Source organism: Hyperolius riggenbachi, chromosome 3, assembly GCF_040937935.1.
Source record: "Hyperolius riggenbachi isolate aHypRig1 chromosome 3, aHypRig1.pri, whole genome shotgun sequence".
Classification (NCBI taxonomy): domain Eukaryota; kingdom Metazoa; phylum Chordata; class Amphibia; order Anura; family Hyperoliidae; genus Hyperolius; species Hyperolius riggenbachi.
In genome coordinates, this window is record NC_090648.1 from 334,882,553 (window position 1) to 334,903,218 (window position 20,666).

Consider the following 20,666-nt stretch of genomic DNA (forward strand, 5'->3'; position numbering starts at 1 on the left):
TGACAGATATCAATCATTATCCCTTTGAATCTAACTAATCCTCTGCAAAGTTCTTGTTTAGCCCAGGAGAACTGGTGCTCATTACAGAGCAAGAAAAATTGCCTTGTCCAAACACATCACAATTCCCTGCATACAGGTTTTTTTGCACTTTTTATACAGTCTTGAGAAGACAACTTTTTTCTGTTGACTTATATAATGAAAAGCTGTTCAAATGTGTTGAGTCACTGGTTGCATTTCCTGCACCCTTTAAATGTAAGCCCTTTTCTGTCAGGGAAGCTTAGAGGCAGAGAAAACCTGTTAGTGACTGAAACACATGTCAAATATTAATGCAACGGAGACAACAGATCCTGCAGCTCCTTCCAGCAAGGTAAATGTTACTGTATTAGTAAAACAATGTTATTTAGATCCATAGAACATGACAAATAAAACCAAGTGGTAGAAAGTTAAATATGTTTTGCTTTAAGAAAAAAAAGATTATGAATGCTGCAAGAACAACAGAGCAGAAAGGGCCATAGACTGTACTTGACTTACGAAAAGCCATCATTATGTTAAGAAATGATTTACACTTAAGAAATGATTTACACCATTTTTAGGTTATTTGTTATATCATGATTTTTAAATGAAATTAACACATATAACCAAAATTTCACATGAACAAATTTGATTAACATACCCTGAACTGTATAGAATGTATCTCATTTGGATTTCTCAAAGGATTAAGAGCTACTAAGCTGCTACCAGAATATTCTTTTAAGCATGACTTGGGGGCTCTATTATGGCATAAATTTTGACCCTGTGGGGCAAATTCAAATAAGCCCCTGCAGAAAATTCTGATTATTTTCTTGTGAGGCCTAGCTGCTGCTGATTATTCCGATTGGTCAAAATGAATGCATTGGTAATCACTTAGTGAATTCTTGAAGCAACATTTCTGGTACATTTGTGGCCCATTTTAAATAATGAATCTTTAAGCGTTTCTTCTCTTATAGGATTCCAGGTCCCAGCACAAGGTGTTATGGGGTAACCCACCAAAATTTGTTGTATGTTTATTAGATTTGAATGCCGATGCTTGGGAAAAATGTCACTTTTACTCAAATCTTAACAACCCTCTCAGAATGGACCAATACGGGTAGACCTGCACCAACACTTAAATTAGAACTAATACTACTAATTAAGGTATTTAGAATCAATTTATTTTGAGTGGTATTTTTGAAAAGTTATTTTATTGACAAGGGGCCATATGCAATTCACTTTTTCACCTAAGTTTTCTCCTAGAAGATAATTTTTCATCTTCAATTTAAAATAACTTTTCAGCACTTTTCATTTAAAAAAGTACCAAAAGTAGGTACAAAAAAGTACTATCAAAATTATTTTGAGTATTTTTTTGCTTTCTAGTGGCTTAAAGGGCATTTTATTTACAAATGTAAAAATATCACCTAGGAGAAAACTCGGGATAAAAAGTTAATTGCATATGGGCCCAAGGGCCATATGCAATTCACTTTTTCTCCTGAGATTTCTCCTAGGAGATTATTTTTCATCTTTGATTTAAAATAACTTTTTAGCACTTTGCAATTAAAAAAGAACCAAAAAGTAGGTGAAACAATACTGTAAAAATTATTTTGAGTATTTGTTTGCTTGCTGGCAGTTTAAAATGTATTTTATTTACAAATTCTGAAATAGTCATATAGGACAAAACTCAGGAGAAAAAATGAATTGCATATGGCCCCAGGTGAGAAAAAAAAAAAGGAATTTATAAGAAAAGTTTCGTGAATCAGTTCCAATGATTCAACCCTGTTATTCCATGTAAGGAAAGCATTTGCTAAAACTGCTGCTAAAATCCCCCAAAACATGAATTGACTCTAGACTATGACTATGGTAGGAATTATTAGATTGTGAGCCTCTTGCACACTGCAAGTGATTCTGATTCAGATGCTGCTTTTTAACCCTCTGGGCGATACAATTACATCGCCCAGGAGGGGGCGCAGCAGTTTTTTTAATTTTTTTTTTTAAATCATGTAGCTAGCCTAGCGCTAGCTACATAATAGCCGCTGTGCAGCGGCATCCCCCCACCCCCTCCGATCGCCTCCGGCGATCAGCGCAAGCAGGAGATTCCGTTCAGAATGGGATCTCCTGCTTGGCTTTCTCCGTCGCCATGGCGACGCTCGCGATGACGTCACCGACGCCGTGACGTCAGAGGGAGTCCCGATCCACCCCTCAGCGCTGCCTGGCACTGATTGGCCAGGCTGCGCAAGGGGTCTGGGGGGGGACTGCGGCACGGCGGGTAGCGGCGGATCAGCGGCGATCGGAAGTTACACGCAGCTAGCAAAGTGCTAGCTGCATGTAACAAAAAAAAAAATTATGCAAATCGGCCCTGTTATCTGTTCTGTTTTTTATAACTTTACTGTACAAAAAAAAAAACGCTTGGCACAGATCAGCTAGAGACACGCTCTTATTCCACCTGTGGAAGAACTGGAGGCTTCCAGAGGAGGATAAGACACTGCCATCTCCCAAGTGGAAGAAGAGACTTTGTCACATTGTTTCTGCACTACAAATTTCACCCACAACCACCTAAAAAACAACAACAACATAACATGAATAATGTATTTTACGAGGTTCATCTGCCTGCTGACAATGTGCTTTTTACACCACAATTATGAATATTGTTTCAGATCAAGGAAACCTGGTTTACATTTGAAAGTATTCTTACTCAGCAATTTTGCCTAAAACTTCAAAGAACTATGATAGTTTATGAAAATATGCTCATAAACATATGGGAAGAATATGGCACTTGTCAAATAACTGAAACAGCAATAGACTACTCTGCAGTGTCTAAACAGATAATTAGAAAAAGTGAATCTTACTGCAAGTCATAAAATATATTATTTTCCTACTGAGTGTAAACTTTTATTTAATCCCCCCAAATTATATCACATAATCTTTACTTGAAACACTGGACAGAAATGATTGTTTATTGATTTTACAAGATAGATAAAGATGTACTTGAAGATCTATGTTCAGAGTGTTTAATAGCAAAGTAGCAGCTTTTAATGTTTTAAAGTTGTAATGGCCAATGAAATCCTTATTTAATCAGGACAGCTTGGCTAAAATTTCTTACATTAAATAATGTTAATTGAAGCTAAAATAGAAGTAACTGTAGTAGAATTTGTAAAACTCTTCTCTCCTTTGAAAAATGATTATTTTTATTGTTTTAACAATACACATTTGCCGATTGTCTGCCAGAGTTATTGACCACTTGGGTTAGTGCTTGCCATTACACTGTACATTTATTTTGTAAATTAGTGGATTTGCCACCCTCCGGTCACTATAGTGTACAGGGAAATTTGCACATATGTCCACTGTATCCTTTCAACAGAACCACGTGCAGCAGCAGTAGCAATTGGCTACAGCTCCAAAAGTACCAAAACTTGCAACTTTGGCTATATGATGCCACACAACTGTGTTTAGGTGGTTCTGACCGCAATTAACTTGTGGCCGACTGCTCCACACCAATTGAACATGGTGGCAGCCCCAGGACCGCTCAACGCCAATTGGTGGGAAGTCCTGGGGGCGGATTGCAGGGGATCGCACCCCTATGTGCGCATCCCTGCTTCAATGATGGAGCTTTGCTCTGTCATCAGTCTTCCAGCAGTGATCGCCGCTAGGAGACTGTTAGATGGCAAAAAGATGGCGCCGTCTATTTACATTATATAGCGCTGCGATCTACTGCAGCACTGTACTGGGGACAGCCATAACGCTCGGCTGATACTCCTTGGAGGCTCAGAGAGTGATTGTCTCTCAAAGGCTGATGTCTATGAGAGCCGATTGCTGTGATTGGCTGGCTGGACAATTTTATTGTAAAATATGAAACAAATGTATATAAAAAAAAACACTGCCTGCAGCAGAGATCAGAGCAAACCAACACAAAGGCCTGTTGGTGGGCAGAAAAGGGGAGGAGGGGGGGGGGGAATCATTTGTGTGCTACGATGTAGTGCTCTGCAGCAAGCTCTTAAAGCTGCAGAGCACCAATTACTAAAAAATAGCCTGGTCACTAGTGGTTACGGTCCTTAAGTGGTTACGTACATTTTTTTGTTTAAAAAAAATTGTTTTGGTCTAACCCATTGTGAGACATTGTAGAGGGCACTAATGTAGAGATGTGGTGGATATCAATGGTAAGGAGACCCTCAACTCTGAAAGGGGGTTCATGATTCTACCATAAATTCCTTCATACTATTATTCCTTCCTCCTCCTGGAGAGACAAATTGTTGAATAGCCTTTGGTTCTCGATACTGGGCATGGGTATTTTGTCAGGTGTCAGGGTGAGGCAGATTTCATCTTCTTGCAAAGAACCCCTCCAGTGTTAAGAACCATACATTCAACAAAACTGTGTATTTCATTCCTAAGCTTTTAACCTCTTACCCCACATGCAGGCTGATTTTGGCCAGACAGACAGAGTCGATATGTTTGAGATTCTGCACCATGGGCAATACCTTCCCACACAGTTCTTAAAACTGAAGATGCCTTGCAATGTGGGCAGAAATCCTTCTAGAAATCTAGAATATCCCATGGTTTAATCCAATCAATATAACAATCCTAGTCACCAAAAATCGAATTGCACATCTCACAGTATAATCCAAAAAGATGTCTCTACTAATAGTGTTGGTTGAATAGCTCTACATTCAATTTGCCAGCCAATCGATCAAATAAGTCAGGATTTTTGGTTTAATTGAATTACTGAATTTGAATTACATTGAAGTCAAAGGGGTCAAAATTTGCAGTTAATAGCAAAGCCCTGTACATTCTAGAATCACCAATTTGCTGGGTATTTTAAGGAGAACAGTGGGAGCAAGATTTTTTTCCAAACAGACCTTGTAGTTTTTGTGAAAATTGATATTAAAGTTCCGATAGCAATTTTTTTTAAAAAATGCGGTTAAATTACAGATAGTGTATCTACCAATCTTTAACCTCTTACCATCCATGAAGGCTAGTAAAGCCAAAATGTGAAGCCAAGACCATGTGAGGCTCCACAGCCTGCATAATCTATGATGTGGGGGGGCTGTGGAAGAGAGATTGGCGGCAAAGCCTCAGCCTCTCCCCCCGAGATCTTGTCTATACCATTTTCTTATTTGAAAAAGTTGACTTCACTTTATATCCAGTGTGCAAAGGCTGTGCTGTACGCTAGCAAGTAGTCTTACACATGACAATGTAATACGGTTAACAATCTGAGACCTTCCTGCAAAGGAATAGCTAACTGTGAACCTTAATTATTATTTGCAAAGGTGGTGCAAAACTGTGTTAAAGGGACTCCGAGCAGTGCCTGTGGATATGCCTTTAGGCATACCCACAACTAATTAATTATATCCTCACACCTACCAGCATGATGTTTGTAATTATATCCCCCTGGGTTCCTTGTATTTCATTGCATTGTGCTGAATGGAGCTGCTGCGATTTCGATCGTGAAAATAGCGAAAACGAAAAGGCATAGGGCGGCAGTTTATATATCGTTGGAAAGAGGAGAAAGAGAGCTTCAAAATGGTATGCATCTTTCCATAGTTACTGCACTGCTCAGAGTCCCTTTAAGTGTTTTTTATTAGTTATTAAATGGTCAACTAAACTCTATAACTCTGCTATACATTAAGCTACACATTAAGCAATTCCAATAATTTCAACATCAACAATTGAAAATATAAGCCAAACTGTGAATTCAATAGGACACTTCTGTAGAAGGCAACTTTCAGTCTCAGCATGAGACATGACTCAGTCCAACAAATATGCAGTCAAATCAAAGTTTGTGTTATATAAATATACATTATAAAATAACAAAAAAAGATCTTATCTAAAATATCAAATCAAAAATGTTTTAGTGAAGCGAGGTACTTAGCTTGGCTTAAAAGAATCTCAGTGTGCAAGTTAAATTACCTGTCTACGTAGCAAAATTAATGTAACAGAGGCACCAACAAGTATAAAATGTATTAAAACTGGTTAAAAAGAAAGGTAGTGGTGGACTTACCTCTAAATTGATGACCCAAACAGTCAGTTGTGAGTAACCCTGACTTGAGAGTATATTTTCACTTGACTTCCTCTGTACCTCCTGGTGTATTAACATACAATACTGGGCTCTCAGTTATCTCCTCATTTTATTTTACATGTCTACATGGTTTTTTATTTTTTTATTTACTTAAATTTATAGGAAGTGTTTTTAGTTTTTGTGCAATCTATTTAATTTAATACTACAGCAATCAGCAGAGAAGTTTTTTTTCTGTATCATCAGAGGATATGTATGAATATATTGGGACAGGACTAAGGGGGCAGTCAGGGGGGAGAGGTCAACAGGAGGGGGGGGGGATAAGGATGGTGAAGAGCAGTTAGAGCTGAAGAGGTTGTCAGGTTGAGTAGATATCATCCAGGTTGGGGTTAGGAAAGGAAGGATAGAGGGGGCAGCCAGGACTGAGTGAATGTTCAGGGTGAATAAGTCGGCCAGGGTGGGGGACAGTAAGAATTAAGGTGCTAGTCATAGGGGCAAACAACAAACAGCTCCCAGCATGCACCCCCCACCCATAGAGGCACCACAGCCCACAGTATACCCCTCCCCTTCCATAGAAGCACTACAGTTCCCAGCATGCTCTTTGCTTTGGTATTGAGTCGATTTTGGATACTTTCGGCACACTGCGTCCCAACGCGTGAGGTGTGCTAGTCTCCATAGACTTGCATGGTCCATGCAGCAGGGATGCAACAGGGAAGAGTAATGTGATGCAATGCAGCGTGCAAGTGTGCAAAGGGGCTGCTAAGTGATAGTTTCACACCTTATCAAGTAAAATGATTTTTAAGCCACCAAAAAGTAAGAAGATACTCAAAATTATTTTTACAGTCATTTTTCACCTATGTTCACCTATTTTTTGCAGTTTTTCAATTACAGAGAGCTGACAAGTTATTTAACAGATTCAAAAAGATCTCCTAGGAGAAAAGTTAGGGAAAAAAAGTGAATTGAATAAGGTTCATTGTTAGCAGCAAACATTATGAATGGAAATGTTGGTGAAACTTGTTTGACCACCACTCTACTACTACGATAAGCTGGCAATGGAAATATCTTATGTTTGTGTGCACCATATTCTCTTTTTATTTGTAAATAAATCTTTTTAATGATCCAGAATGTTCATATTTTTTAGAGGTTGAATCAAGCCTCACATTTATCTGTTCTCAGATGTCCATGTCCAGCTTTAGACATGCTCTTAACACTCTAATATTTTTTAACTTATTTACATATTAGCCATATGTGGTTTTGTAAATTTTTTTTTCTTTTCTACATGCAAATAATACCAACATTTACATACGTTTGTGCAGAAATGATCATCCAGTCCACTGAAGCTTGTTAAAGTGGAGAGTCGAAGAATTTCACCCCAGAATTTGTCCTTCAGCCATGTGGGGTCTGGGTTGGGTCGCGGTATCTCTAGTGCAACTCCACCAGTGAGAAGAAAATGCCATTCTTCATTACTGACCATACCTCTGTTCCTCTGTAAGCCCACACACAGCAGAAAGGAAAAAAGCAACTTGTGCTTTTCAAAAAGGGAGCGGCAGACATGTTCATATATGCTAAAAAAAGAAAAAGATTAAATTGGTGTTACATTTAGAATGTCATGTGAAGGTCCACTCATTTTCTCAATATGTGTTATTATGTGTTATTATACTGAAGGCATTTTTTTCTAGTATCATTCTGTGTGTAATTTCTGAAAACAAGCATGAGTCTATCTGATATCTCTATTTCATGAGCAGTACTGTCTTTGTCATCTTCTCTTTATAGTAACTGAATACTGGACTTAAAGAACATCACTTCTACTTTTTGTCAATGGGTAACACCATAATTAAAATGACAGCCTCCAAGAGACTGTGTCAAGCGCTGGGTAAATCAGTACATTACAGTTACATATTTTAGACTTTACACTTAGATCTATGTCGTATGTAGAGATGGCCCAAACGGTTCGCCGGCGGACGGGTACAGACGAACTTTGGGTGGTTCGCGTTCGCGGGCGAAGGCAAACTTTCACGGAAGTTCGATTCGCCCCATAATGCTCCATTAGGGTCAACTTTGACCCTCTACATCACAGTCGGCAGGCACATTGTAGCCAATCAGGCTACACTCAGTCCTGGAGCCACTCCCCCCCCCTTATATAAGGCAGGCTCCGCCGGCCATTACACTCACTCATGTTCCTGCAATAGTGAGAGTAGGGCGAGCTGCTTCAGACTGTTTCTCCTAGGGAAAGATTAGTTAGGCTCTTGGCTTTATAGCTTGCTCCTGGCTGATTCTTATTGCTAAAATAGCACCCCTCAACAGCTCTTTTGAGAGCTAATGTTCTCCTGGTGTGTTTTTTTTTGTGTTGCTCACTGACACTGACATTATACAGCCCTATTTGTTGCAGCTGGACCTTGGTAATTGTTATTACTGTGCCAGCCAGGCCCTGCCTAACTATCTATACTGGGACACCTACCTATGCCTACCTAACTACTGGGGCACTTACCTATATGGGGACACCTACCTATGCCTACCTACCTATACTAGGGGACCTACATATGCCTACCTACCTATACTGGGACTCCTACCTATGCCTAGCTAACTACTGGGACACCTACCTATGCCTACCTACCTATACTGGGTCTCCTACCTATGCCTAGCTAACTACTGAGGAACCTACCTATGCCTACCTACCTATACTGGGACTCCTACCTATGCCTACCTACCTATACTGGGACTCCTACCTATGCCTACCTACCTATACTGGGTCTTCTACCTATGCCTAGCTAACTACTGAGGCACCTACCTATACTGGGACACCTACCTATTCCTACCTACCTATATTGGGTCTCCTACCTATGCCTAGCTAACTACTGGGACACCTACCTATGCCTACCTACCTATACTGGGACTCCTACCTATGCCTACCTACATACAAGAAGATAATAATGTCGTTGCTACATTGTGGACAGAGCAAATTTGATCAGCTGGACAGAGCACTGTTGTTCTATCATTGAGCTACCACAGCCGGTGACCATATGGGCTGGAAAACTGCCACGGCCTGCACTCTGGCCATGTTGCGCACCAGTCCAGCCCGGCCGTCACTACGCAAACAGCTGTTTCCGGTGCGTTACACAGTGAGTTTGGTGTGTCAGTGTGAAGCAGTACTCTAATTGCACTCCCTGATTGATGTAAACACATGCAAGATGTTTTAAAGTACGTTAGGCCTGCAATTTAGCATTCAATGTGATTTTTGCCCTTAAAATGCTGATTTGCGTCAAATCCAGATTTTTCTCTCAGACTTTTGGCATGTATCCCACTCTGCCACCTGGAGGTGTTAGACCCCTTGAAACATGTTTTCCATTACTTTTCTGGCCAGCATAAGTGTTTCTAGTTTTTAAAGTTCGCCTCCCCATTGAAGTCTATTGTGTTTCGCGAAAGTTAGCGCGAACCGAAGCTTCCGCGAAAGTTCGCAAACCAAAAATCGGAGGTTCGAGCCATCTCTAGTCGTATGGTCTAGCTTCAGCTTTCCACATACCTTTTAGAAGTTGTCATAATAGCTATACATTTTCCTTCTAAATGCCAATGAGAGTGCAGCTCATTTGCCATTGCTGCAATGCTTCCTTGGGCTCTAATGAACAGGTACTGTAATCACATTACTAAACAATATACTGTACATTGTCGCACAACTGAAGATAATGTGAAATAAAGGTTGGTCCACACTATGATGGACCAGCTGAAGCAGTACACATTGTGTACCCAATGTGCTGTATCCAGTCCAGTGAAAGGGCTCGCATTGGACAAGTTTACTATTCATTAATGTTAAGGTCGATAATGTTTATGCAGCATTGCAATGGTCCAACCTGTATCCCATAGAAAAGCATGGGCCCATTCTACATGTCTGGTGGTACGCTGCCATGAGTTCAAGGAAATGGTCCAGCAGCAGACCTAGTGTGAATCAATCTTAAATTGTAACTGCCAACTTATCTCACGTAGGCCCATATTCAGTACGTTTTTCTCCTGGTTTGTTTCCTAAAACGTAGTTTATTTCAAATTTTGAAAATAACTTTTCAGCACTTAAAAATTTAATAAGTACCAAAGTAGATGAAAACGTCCTATCAAATCTTGAAACTTTTCAGTATTTTCTTGTTTGCTGGTACCTGAAAAGGCATTTTATTGGCAAAGTGAAAATATCACCTAGTACAAAAAACACAGGAGAAAAAGTGGATTGCATAAGGGCCATAATCTCCAGATGAGTGACCATTTATATTGTTTAGATCTGGAAAGGACATCACAAAGGGATTTAATGTAGAGCAAAAGAAAGATAAAAATTGATCTAGGAAAGGTGTGAGAAAACGCGGAACCACCGCCGCATGCACTTCTGGCAAGGCGGCGGATTCCACGTCCAGCGCGACAACTGATGCATGTGCTCACTCGTCTTTGTGTCTGCCTGAACGCGGAGGAACTGCTGGCATAGCGGCGGATTCCGCGTGCAGCGCAGCGGGCATTTCACAGCAAAGTTCTGGTGTGGCTGGGAGCTGCAGTCCACATAGGTTTAGGTGGACGCGCGCGCGCGCTGAGAGGAAGAGCTTTATGCCAGTCAGTGGGGGATCAGCTGACCAGGCTGGTCAGCTGACGCCAGAAACAGTTTCCATTGGTCCAACACTTGGGGGAGGCGCTGGAGAGCGCTGAACTATATATACTGGTGGCTGGGCATTTGCTGGTTGTCTGCCGTTGCGATCACTACGTGGTAGCACTCAGACCTTGTCTGTATCTGTGTTTATTAGACCAGTTTCCAAAGGTGTTGATGGCCAAGGAACTCACACCTTAGCTTAGACATTGTTGATTATTTGTTATGACCTTCTGCTTCCCTGACCATTCTTCTGATCTCTGATTTTGTACCTTTGTCTCTCTGATACTCTGTTGCCAAAACTCGGCTAGTCTCTGGATTCTGCATCTGCATCCTGTCTCTGTACTTTATCTGTCCATGTGTTACGACCTGGCTTGTCCGACCTCGAGAACTATCTCTCCTGATAGGAGATAGTTCACAGATCTGTCAGTGACACTTCTCCATTAGTGTCACTCACGTTCTGTCCTTCCCACTCACTGTCTGACTCCTCCCCGGGGAGAGTCCAGACTACGGAAGGAACCAGTTGCCAAGCAGTATTCCTACCTGCTCTTACACCTGCCTTCCAGGTGCGCTCCTCAAAGTATTACTGTTGCACCAAAACACTCTTATCTCTCAGGTGTTCAGAGGTTAGAGATATATCTGATTATCGGTGATACTGCAGATCATCAATAATCTGGTATATATCTGCATTCTCTGTGATACTGCAGATCACCGGTAATCAGATCCTCTCTGTGTTACACCGATCGTTACAAAAGGTTTTTGATGTAAGATTCTGGGCAGGATGAGCTGTAAGGTGCTTGGATCGGAATATATTGCAGTACACCGGAGCAGACACAACACTGGTGAGCTTGTGTGTAGGTGAGGTAGTACAGTTGGTATATCCAGATGAATAAAGGATGGGGAGTTCTATGTATCTATGTGTATCTATGATAGAGAGACAGAGATCTCTGAATTGTATGATACTAATCTAATGGGGGGCATGAAGCAAATAGAAGGTGGAGATGTTGCTAACATACAATGCATTTACTGACTTTTATCATAACCTAATGCTAAAGAAAGCTATGCCAAACATATACGTTATACATTAAGAACTTCTAATTATTATTGATATTCACACGTGCCCAAAAGCTCTTTAGTGTGTTTTATGTATAACAGGGGATTAAATGGGTCATTCCCTGGCTAGGCCCATCACAGCTGGTGATGTTTTTAAAGGAGAAATGTTGTAATAAGAAGAAGGGGCAGCGTCCATGTCTGAAAGGTTGTTTTTTTTCACTTCCGTGAGAGCAGTTCCTGCTTTCTTTATTTTTATATGGTAATTCAAACATTGGAGCTGCTCCTAGTAGTAATTTCAGTGGTAAGAAAGTATTTATAAGACTGGTGCATCAAATCCTCCTAAAAGGTGTGTGTGTGCGTGCGAGAGAGAGAGAGAGAGAGAGAGGAGAGAGAGAGAGGAGAGAGAGAGAGGGGAGAGAGAGAGAGAGAGAGAGAGGGGAGAGAGAGAGAGAGAGGGGAGAGAGAGAGAGAGAGAGAGAGAGAGAGAAAGGGGGGGGTGTGTGTTTGATTAGAGGAATAATATATGTCACAGATTTCTCTCATCTGCACTCTGGGATTTTGTGACCTCCCAGAGACAAGTGCTCATGTGTGGAAAGAAATCCACACCAGGATTTGCTGTTCATCCTGAATGTGTGATCAGGAGGGTAATAAAAGGCTGATTAGCTCAGTCTGGAATCTGTCTGATCCATAAGAGCACATGCTCTGTGCTGGGCTGACTAATAGGGTAAACTGTGCTGTTCATTTCTTTTTTTTTTGTGAACCAAACTTCAGGTTTGGACCTTTTAACAAAGAATACCTAATATTAGGTTTAGTGAGTAGCCCATCCAGTTCCAATTCTTTTTTTAATGTTTTGTTTCCTGTTTACTGTACAAAATATAAAAAGTGCATAAAAAGCTTTTACAGAACTACAGACTGGTGTTGGTGAATCACAAAGGCTGACTTCAGTAGATACGAAGCATCCACTACCTATCTCCCTGTGTTAAAGGGGATATACTTACATTATTAATCATATAAATGCAGTGAGATATTTTTCTCTGAGGGGCTTTTTGTGAACTCTGAAATGTCTGTTTGATTAAACATCTCTTTCTAAAAACCTAATCTGCAACCCCTACAGTGGGCCGAGTAACTAGGTGTTTTTCTAGTTTCAAAACTAAAAATAATGTCAAGCACCACATCAGTGGACAGAGGAAGGAGATGGTGCAAATGCTGAACAAATGTAAACAACTTTCTGTCTCCATGTTACTCCACCCTCATGAATAAAAAATGGAAATGTATGGACTGAATGTACATGTGCATTTGTTGTTTAAAGGGACTCCGAGCTCTAATTAAAATCGAAATCTGAACTTACCTGGGGCTTTCTCCAGCCCACCGTAGGTCGGAAGGTCCCTCGACGTCCATCTGGCTCTTCTCCTAGGGCCTGGTCAGAAATGGCTCCCCGGCGGCTCCCGGCGACACTGGGCCCAAGTGTTGGGCTCCTCTTCCTGAAAGCTGATGTCAGTCGTCATGACGGAGGCTGACGTGACAGTATGGCGCATGCGCGATTAAACTGTGCATGCGCAGTACTGTCACGTCGGCCACTGTGATGACATGAGGCGGCCGGCGTGGTGACAACTGACGTAACCTTTCAGGAAGAGGAGCCCGACACTCGGGCTCAGTGACGCCGGGAGCCATTTCTGACCAAGCCCTGGGAGAAGAGCCAGATGGACGTCGAGGGACCTCCCGACCTACGGTGGGCTGGAGAAAACCCAAGGTAAGTTCAGATTTTGATTTTAATTAGAGCTCGGAGTCCCTTTAAGTACAGATAATACTGTATACGGGGCGGCACGGTGGCATAGTGGTTAGCGCTCTCGCTTTTCAATGCTGGGTCCCCGATTTGAATCCCAGCCAGGTCAACATCTGCAAGGAGTTTGTATGTTCTCCCCGTGTCTGCAAAGGTTTCCTCTGGGTACTCCGGTTTCCTCTCACATCCCAAAAACATACAGATAAGTTAATTGACTTCCCCCTAAAATTGGCCCTAGACTACGATACATACACAATGCATACATAGACCTATGACTATAGTAGAGACTAGATTGTGAGCTCCTCTGAGGGACAGTTAGTAACAAGACTATATACTCTATACAGCGCTGCGGAAGATGTCGGCGCTATATAAATACTAAATAATAATACTAAATACTAAATTATAATAATAATATATATATTTATACTTTCAGAACTGGAAGATAGAAACATTAAGTCACGTTCTGTAATGTAAAAACTACATTTACTGATAGAACTAACATGATCAATATGATGCAACATCTGGAAAGGAGCATCATAATGTTTCATTGATTTTACTCCATTCTGTAGTGACATACAGCTTTCTTTTTTTTTTTTTTCTTTTTTTTTTAAATTGTTATTCCATTTGTCAAGACAAAATAAATCTTTCACCTTTTCACACTAATAAAGCAGACCTAGATTTATGATTTAATTTGGCTACACGCCTCATGTCAAAGCATTGTGTCATAATCAAAATATAGAGTTTTACTGATAAGGAGGGGCAAATGTAAACATAGCAAGACTACTGGCAAATTGCAAATGCTGGTACTCTGCTACTTTAACTTTGAAACAGCACTTCTGTTGGCAATTTTGGTGCAAATCTACCCACAATAGTAAATAACTCCTTGATCCCTAACCCAAAACCACTTCTTCATGCTTAACGCATTACATCTAGCTTTTAAACCTAACCACTTGCTACTCTATTTCCTAACACTAAAAACAGAACCTCTCATCTGATTCTATACAATATTTTCTTCATCTCCAGCATTAAAACCAAGCACTAGGGGCACATATCTCCTAAGCTAGTGCCTCCCTCCCCCGGGCACCGGAGGTGGGGATAAGCACCTTGTCTATAACCTTAGAAAAGGGTACGCTGTGGAGGACGGAGGGGGCTTTGCCACCCTCAGGGTACCCTGAATTAACCAGGAAAGTCTGTGTCATAGGCTTTCTTTTAAAAACAAATTTACAAAACTCTTAAATACGCATGTATTATTGTATTTCAATTCAGAAAGGCCAACACACAGAATTTAAGAATTTTGTGAGATTCAGATCATCATCCCTACTATGATTTGATATGGCTTTTGGACCAAATAAAGTTGTTGTCTAATAAAGGCATTTGGTTATCACTTTTTGCACCATCCTTATGCCATTTTGTAATGATTTTTTCTTGTACTGCTGTTTAGGTTAGATCACTCTGCATGTTTTGAATGGGATCTAATGCGTTTGGATAAATATAATATAGTTTGGGTATCATATTTGTATTTATGTACTTTAGAATTAAAAAGGATAGCTGAGTGGCTAATACTCTCACCTTGCAGTTGCTAGAGTTTCTGGTGTGATTCTTGGCCAGGACACTATCTGTATGGAGTTTGTATGTTCTACTGGAGCATTCTAGTTTCCTCCTAAATCCCCACAACATACTAATAGGTTGACTGGCTTACTACCACACTGACATTGGACTATGATATGGAATTATGACTCTGCTAGGCACATTAGATTGTGAGCCCCTTTGATGAACAGATAGTGACATACTTTACCACACTCTATAAAGTGCTGCTTATAAATGTGTGATAAAAATAATGATAATTACACTCTGTCATGGAGCAACACTGCAGACAACCTGACATTCCTCTTTAAATGAGCCTTGCTTTCTATGTGCTTAATTATAATCTGGAAAAATATAGCATTTGTTATTGAAAGTGAAGCGGAATCAATACTTGTTACATTCTTATATGGCATTTCCCTTTAGATACAGGAAAGACAGGCAGTGAAGAGACAGTGTCCATGGGAACAGTTTCTCTCATTAGACTTTTTTTACGCCTGAAAACACAAGAAAATTTGTTCAGCCTTTCCAGTAACTATTGGCACGTAAAGCAGGAAGATGATACTGAGAGACTGTCCTGTCCTTGCTTTAAACATCATCCTAGCAACAGTCTAGCAGGCAAGTAAAATTGAAAACAGGCTGAAATGTTTGGTAACCTTTCACAGTAAATAAAGGACTATATCTAACGGTATGCATATTTCCACTTTATTTCTTTGAGACACCAAGAAAATGCCTATTAAATTCATTTGTGATTGGCTTCTTGTCCAGATGCATTCTTTTATTGGTATATTAAAAAAAGCCTGCTTTCCAGGAATTAAATCATGTTGTGCAAAGAGCAATAATAATCTTTAATAGAGCAATAATGATTTTCAATAGGATCGCTAAGCCTCAGTATTGGGTCTTCTGCGAAATGTTCCAGTTCTACATCCACCTACAGGAGTGTTAATTAAATCCATGTAGGAGATGCAGCAGTATTGAGAGAGCTGTCATTCACTGTGAAGGACTCTCTCAAAGTACTAATCAGTTTTTTAATTTTGGGCAGGAAGTATGCTAAGCTTCCTCTCCAGCACTTGAGTTTAAGTAGTGTACAAGGAGTCCATCTTTCACAATGCATGACAGATCCATTTGCTGCACCAGTCATCTAGACACAAGCACAAATTGAGTTAATGGGGAAAAGAATGAATGAGAATGGGAGAGAAAAGTAAGAGGACTAGTAATGTGAGAGGAGAATAATAAAAGCAGGGAGGATACAGAAAAAGATTGGAGAAGGTGAAAATGTTAAGGCAATATATCTAGTGTCTACCACACAAATAGCTCAGTCATATTTCATCTTAGATGTGATGGTATGTACTTTTTGGTAACCCAACATTTCACTTTGTGATGTTATAAGAGAAGTTTACCACTTATATTTAAGTGTTGAAATGTGAATTGTATGATAATGTTTGTGAGTTTTCACACTTTGGGCAATATGCAATTAACTTTTTCTCCTGAGATTTCTCCTTGGAGATAATTTTTCATCTTCTGTTTAAAATATTTTTTCAGCAATTTAAAAAGGGACAAAAAGCAGTTGAAAAAGTACTATCAAAATGATTCAGAGTATGTTCTTGCTTGCTGGTGGTTTAAAAGGCATTTTATTGACAAGTTTGAAAATATCACTTAGGAGGAAAAAAAAAAGTTAATTGCATATGGGTCTTGTCCCCTATTGAATTCACTTTATCTCTTGAATTTTCTCCCAGGGGATATTTTTACACCTTGTCAATAAAATTCCATTAGGCCAGGCACCCACTAGAGTCCGGGGTATAGATTGGGAAATTAGTTGCAATTTCCAAATCGCGGAAGCACTGCGAATTTCTCTGTGATTCCTGGAGCAGTCAAAAAAAGGCCCTCACTTGCCTTGTAAAGCGATCGCAAAATTGCAACACTGCTGTGGACCCGCTTGCATATTGATCCATTGGTGCAGTGCTTTGATGTTCCCTAGTGATTGGCAAGCATTGCAAAACCGCTGCTAGTGGGCTATGGCCTTTAAGCCACCAGCCAGAAAGAAAACACTCAATATATTTTTGATAGTACTTTTTCATGTACTTTTTCAGTTGCAAAGAGCAAAACATTATTTTATAAAGAAAATAAAAAATTATATTCTAGGAGAAAACACAGGATAAAAAATAAATTGAGATAAGTCTAAATAAAGTCTAAATAAATAGAGCTAAACAATTTTCCATACCTGTTTTTGAAATAGTCATTGAGATTAGATATCCTTTCTTGAAGCTTCTGTGAGCATTCACTGTTCTTAATAGCATTTAGGTACAGGTTAATGAACCATGCCAGAGAGTACTGGTACATAGAATCAATGTATTCCAGGTCTGAGATAACAAAGAATATCACGCTGGAATGGTTGGCAACCTGAGGGAACATAAAGGAAACAATGACAAGGTTTCAAGGTTTATTGAAGAGTGCAATGAGCAAAATATCCCATCATTCATCCAGGTTAGGCTATATTCATACACAAAAGCATGTTCTACAGGTCACCTTTTTGGGTTCCAGATGTTTTGTTGCCAAAAGTAACTTATTCAATTCAAATGAGAATATTTTCCTCTTTTCTTTTGATCTGAATATGTTTTTAGAAGTAGCAATGAAATGTTTTCTTGAACACAAAAGGTTAACTAAAAGAAAATATATTATTCTGTAATGATCAAAATTTAAACTGTTAAACTGCTCTTCAGGAAGATGTTGCCTTTAATTGGCAGCCATGCCCACAAGATTCTGTCTTTTTCCTTGTTTTCCCTCCTGAAGTTATGCAGTGTGGTCTGGTATAGCCTGGGATGCTGGTGCGGGTTGTGGGGATTTTGGGACCTGGAGTTTTTACTGCCTTGTCACTGCCTGGGTCCGTTGTCTGTGCAGGTACAGGCCTTGAGGAGTCCACTGCTGCTACCCAGCAGGTCGGGGCTCCACTGAGGTAGGAAGACACCAAGGCTAATTGGGAAATCTTTGACCTTGCTGGATGCTGGCACCATCCATCCACTACTGCAGAGGGACACCTCTGGCTCAGCTCCTCCCTGATGCCCACCACTAAACTGGGAGTAAGGGGCACTGAAGCCGGATGCTTCTGTGACAGCCGGATTATCATGATCAGCCCTGCTGAATGCTGCCCAGGAGTCGGGACCCACCACAGAAATAAACACTACTACATCTTTTGAACTGGAACACCTTGTCCAGCACTGACAGATGCCAGATGTCAGCAAATCAGGATTCTCAGCAGTGTCAGCCATCAACGCAGGTTTCTTTCATGAAGAACTGGGTCATCACTACTGAACCTTCGCCTCCCACTGCCCCCCCTCTCCTTAGAGATGACAGATGATTGCCAAGTGTGACTGCTGGTGCCGTAGTATGGTAGTATTATCCCCCCCCCCCTCCTTCCAGAACCTGTATGAGCCAAAACCAATTCCGGGTACAACCCCCGTTTGTACTGATCTCTTCTGATTAAATGACAAACTCTCTGCATGCAGCCTTTTAGTTTACTTACAGCTGTTCCACAAACATTGTGTAGTCATGTATTTCTATATACAGCTGGTACCAATATAATAGTCCCTCTACTGTTATCTCTTATTCTTAAACAGTAGCTCTCATACTGGGAATCACATTGCTTCCAGGCTTACACTGTGAGTTTCCAAACAGGAAGAGAGATCATAGCGATGATTCAGGTCTCTTCACATACCATATACTTTGTATGTGTGTATTTAACAGTTTGCCTTTAGTTTAAAAAATAAGTTTAGACCTGTATAAATGAGATCTACTCAGCAACTATGTTAATGCACCTTGGGCCTGATCCGATTCACTTTTTCTCCTAGGTGATCATTTTTCATCTTCTGTATAGATGGTTAGATACAATTTTCACCACTCTACACCTGAAAAAAAAACTACCAAAAAGTCAATGAAAAAGTACGACCAAAAATATTCTGAGTATTTCCTTGCTTGCCAGTGGCTTTAAATGCATTGTATTGATAAGATATGAAAATATCACCTAGGAGAAAAGGTAGGATAAAATTGTAATGGAATCTGGCCCTTTAGGTCTGATTTACAAAATCTAAGGTGACCAGCAATGCATTGCAATACTGGAAAAATCTTGATCCAATTTTAGCTTTTTTTCATTTAATACACATACAGTATAGATGTCCTTACACTGTATCTTAGCCTTAGCTTTGTTTTTTTCAGAAAGAGAAAAAAAAACGTGCAATTATTTTATTATTTTGAAGCTTACAAAATAATTTACCCCCTCATATTCTTCTCTCAGTATCCGGTATTTTTAATGCTGTATCATTTGACTATTTTGTTTATAAAGCAACATTCTGTTTTTTATGCTTTTTTCATTCAAATGACAAAGCAGAGTTAGGGAATCAGCATTTAAAAAGCATCCAGCTAAAAAGCAAAACAAGTTTAAACAAGTTCATAGGCCCATTTGTAATAAGTAGTATCCACACATCGGGATAACCACAAGCAAGTACAGCTTGGGACTCCAGCTGGGGACACTGTGACTACATTCACCATTGTCCGGGATGCCCAACAGTAGATAACTGGCCCATTTTTACTCACCAGAGCATGCTTGGCAAGAGATGATTTGAATGGAGAATAAAATAAGATTATGTAGAGAGCAGAAAATGTGAACAAAATGTTATGTGGTCAATTTAGAATTATGCTCCTGGAAAACATGAAAAGAGAGCTGAAAACTGGATAAAAATATTTTGAAATAATATCCATCACCCTTTTAGCAACTTGGATTTACAAGTTTACAAATTGATACTCCACGTTTTAGCTGGAACAGCTATGTTGCTTTTCCCATTACTCTTTCCCACAACACTTGCTTGCTCAGTGTTATCATTATATGTTTAGTGGTACAGTGACAGAAAGACACTGAATACTAATCTTCAGGTGATGATGATTACATGGTTTTCTCCTAAAATAGATTCCTGGAATCCTTCAGCCACCAGCAACCTGACACTATGGTAGTTAGGTGAGGCTGCCTGACACTATAGTGGACACTTAAAGGGAGTTCCTGACACTATGGATATGGATGTCACTAGAAAGGGGGGGGGGTGTTGATTGACTTTAAGGGGGACCATGAGGAGAGAATGTGCCTGACATAAAGATGCCATTGGTGGGGGATGAGATACCTTTAAGCACTGTGAGAGAAGAAGAAGAGGGACAACAATTGTGGTCATTACCGGCCACTACAGGGAAGATCTGAGAGAACTGCCTGACATTATTGGAGTTTCACAGGGATAGTCACTACGAAGTGGGATTATGTAGGTAAGTGACTATCTACAATATTTTAAAGTGAAGGTAAAGCTGTTGTAATCGAATTACAGGATAACTGATTGTGCACATGATCTCAGTCAATCCTTCTAGCTGTCTCCCTAATTAGTAGTGACTACTAAACCTCCAGGTGAGTAATTCTGCCCTTTATCATGTGATTTTAGACAACACACAAAGCAGCTGTCTTGGCTGAAATTACATAAGAGAGGACAATTTAACTCAGCAGTAGCACTGAGCGCATGGACAGTCAAGAGGCGCAGCTTGGATAAATTGCACAAAATAGCTACTAACATGATCATAGTTTTCCAGTGCCT

General features: G+C 40.2%; 1 protein-coding gene across 1 annotated transcript in view; it reads right to left on the bottom strand.

The window, feature by feature from the left end:
• LOC137562326 (dynein axonemal heavy chain 3-like) overlaps positions 1-20,666 on the bottom strand; it is a 1,996,682-nt gene that overhangs the window by 201,169 nt on the left and 1,774,847 nt on the right. Inside the window, exons 66-67 of the mRNA XM_068273663.1 lie at positions 17,267-17,445; positions 7,326-7,584 (exon numbers count right to left, since the gene is read on the bottom strand). Of these exons, the coding sequence (XP_068129764.1) occupies positions 7,326-7,584; positions 17,267-17,445 (438 nt within the window). The remainder of the gene's footprint in view (positions 1-7,325; positions 7,585-17,266; positions 17,446-20,666) is intronic.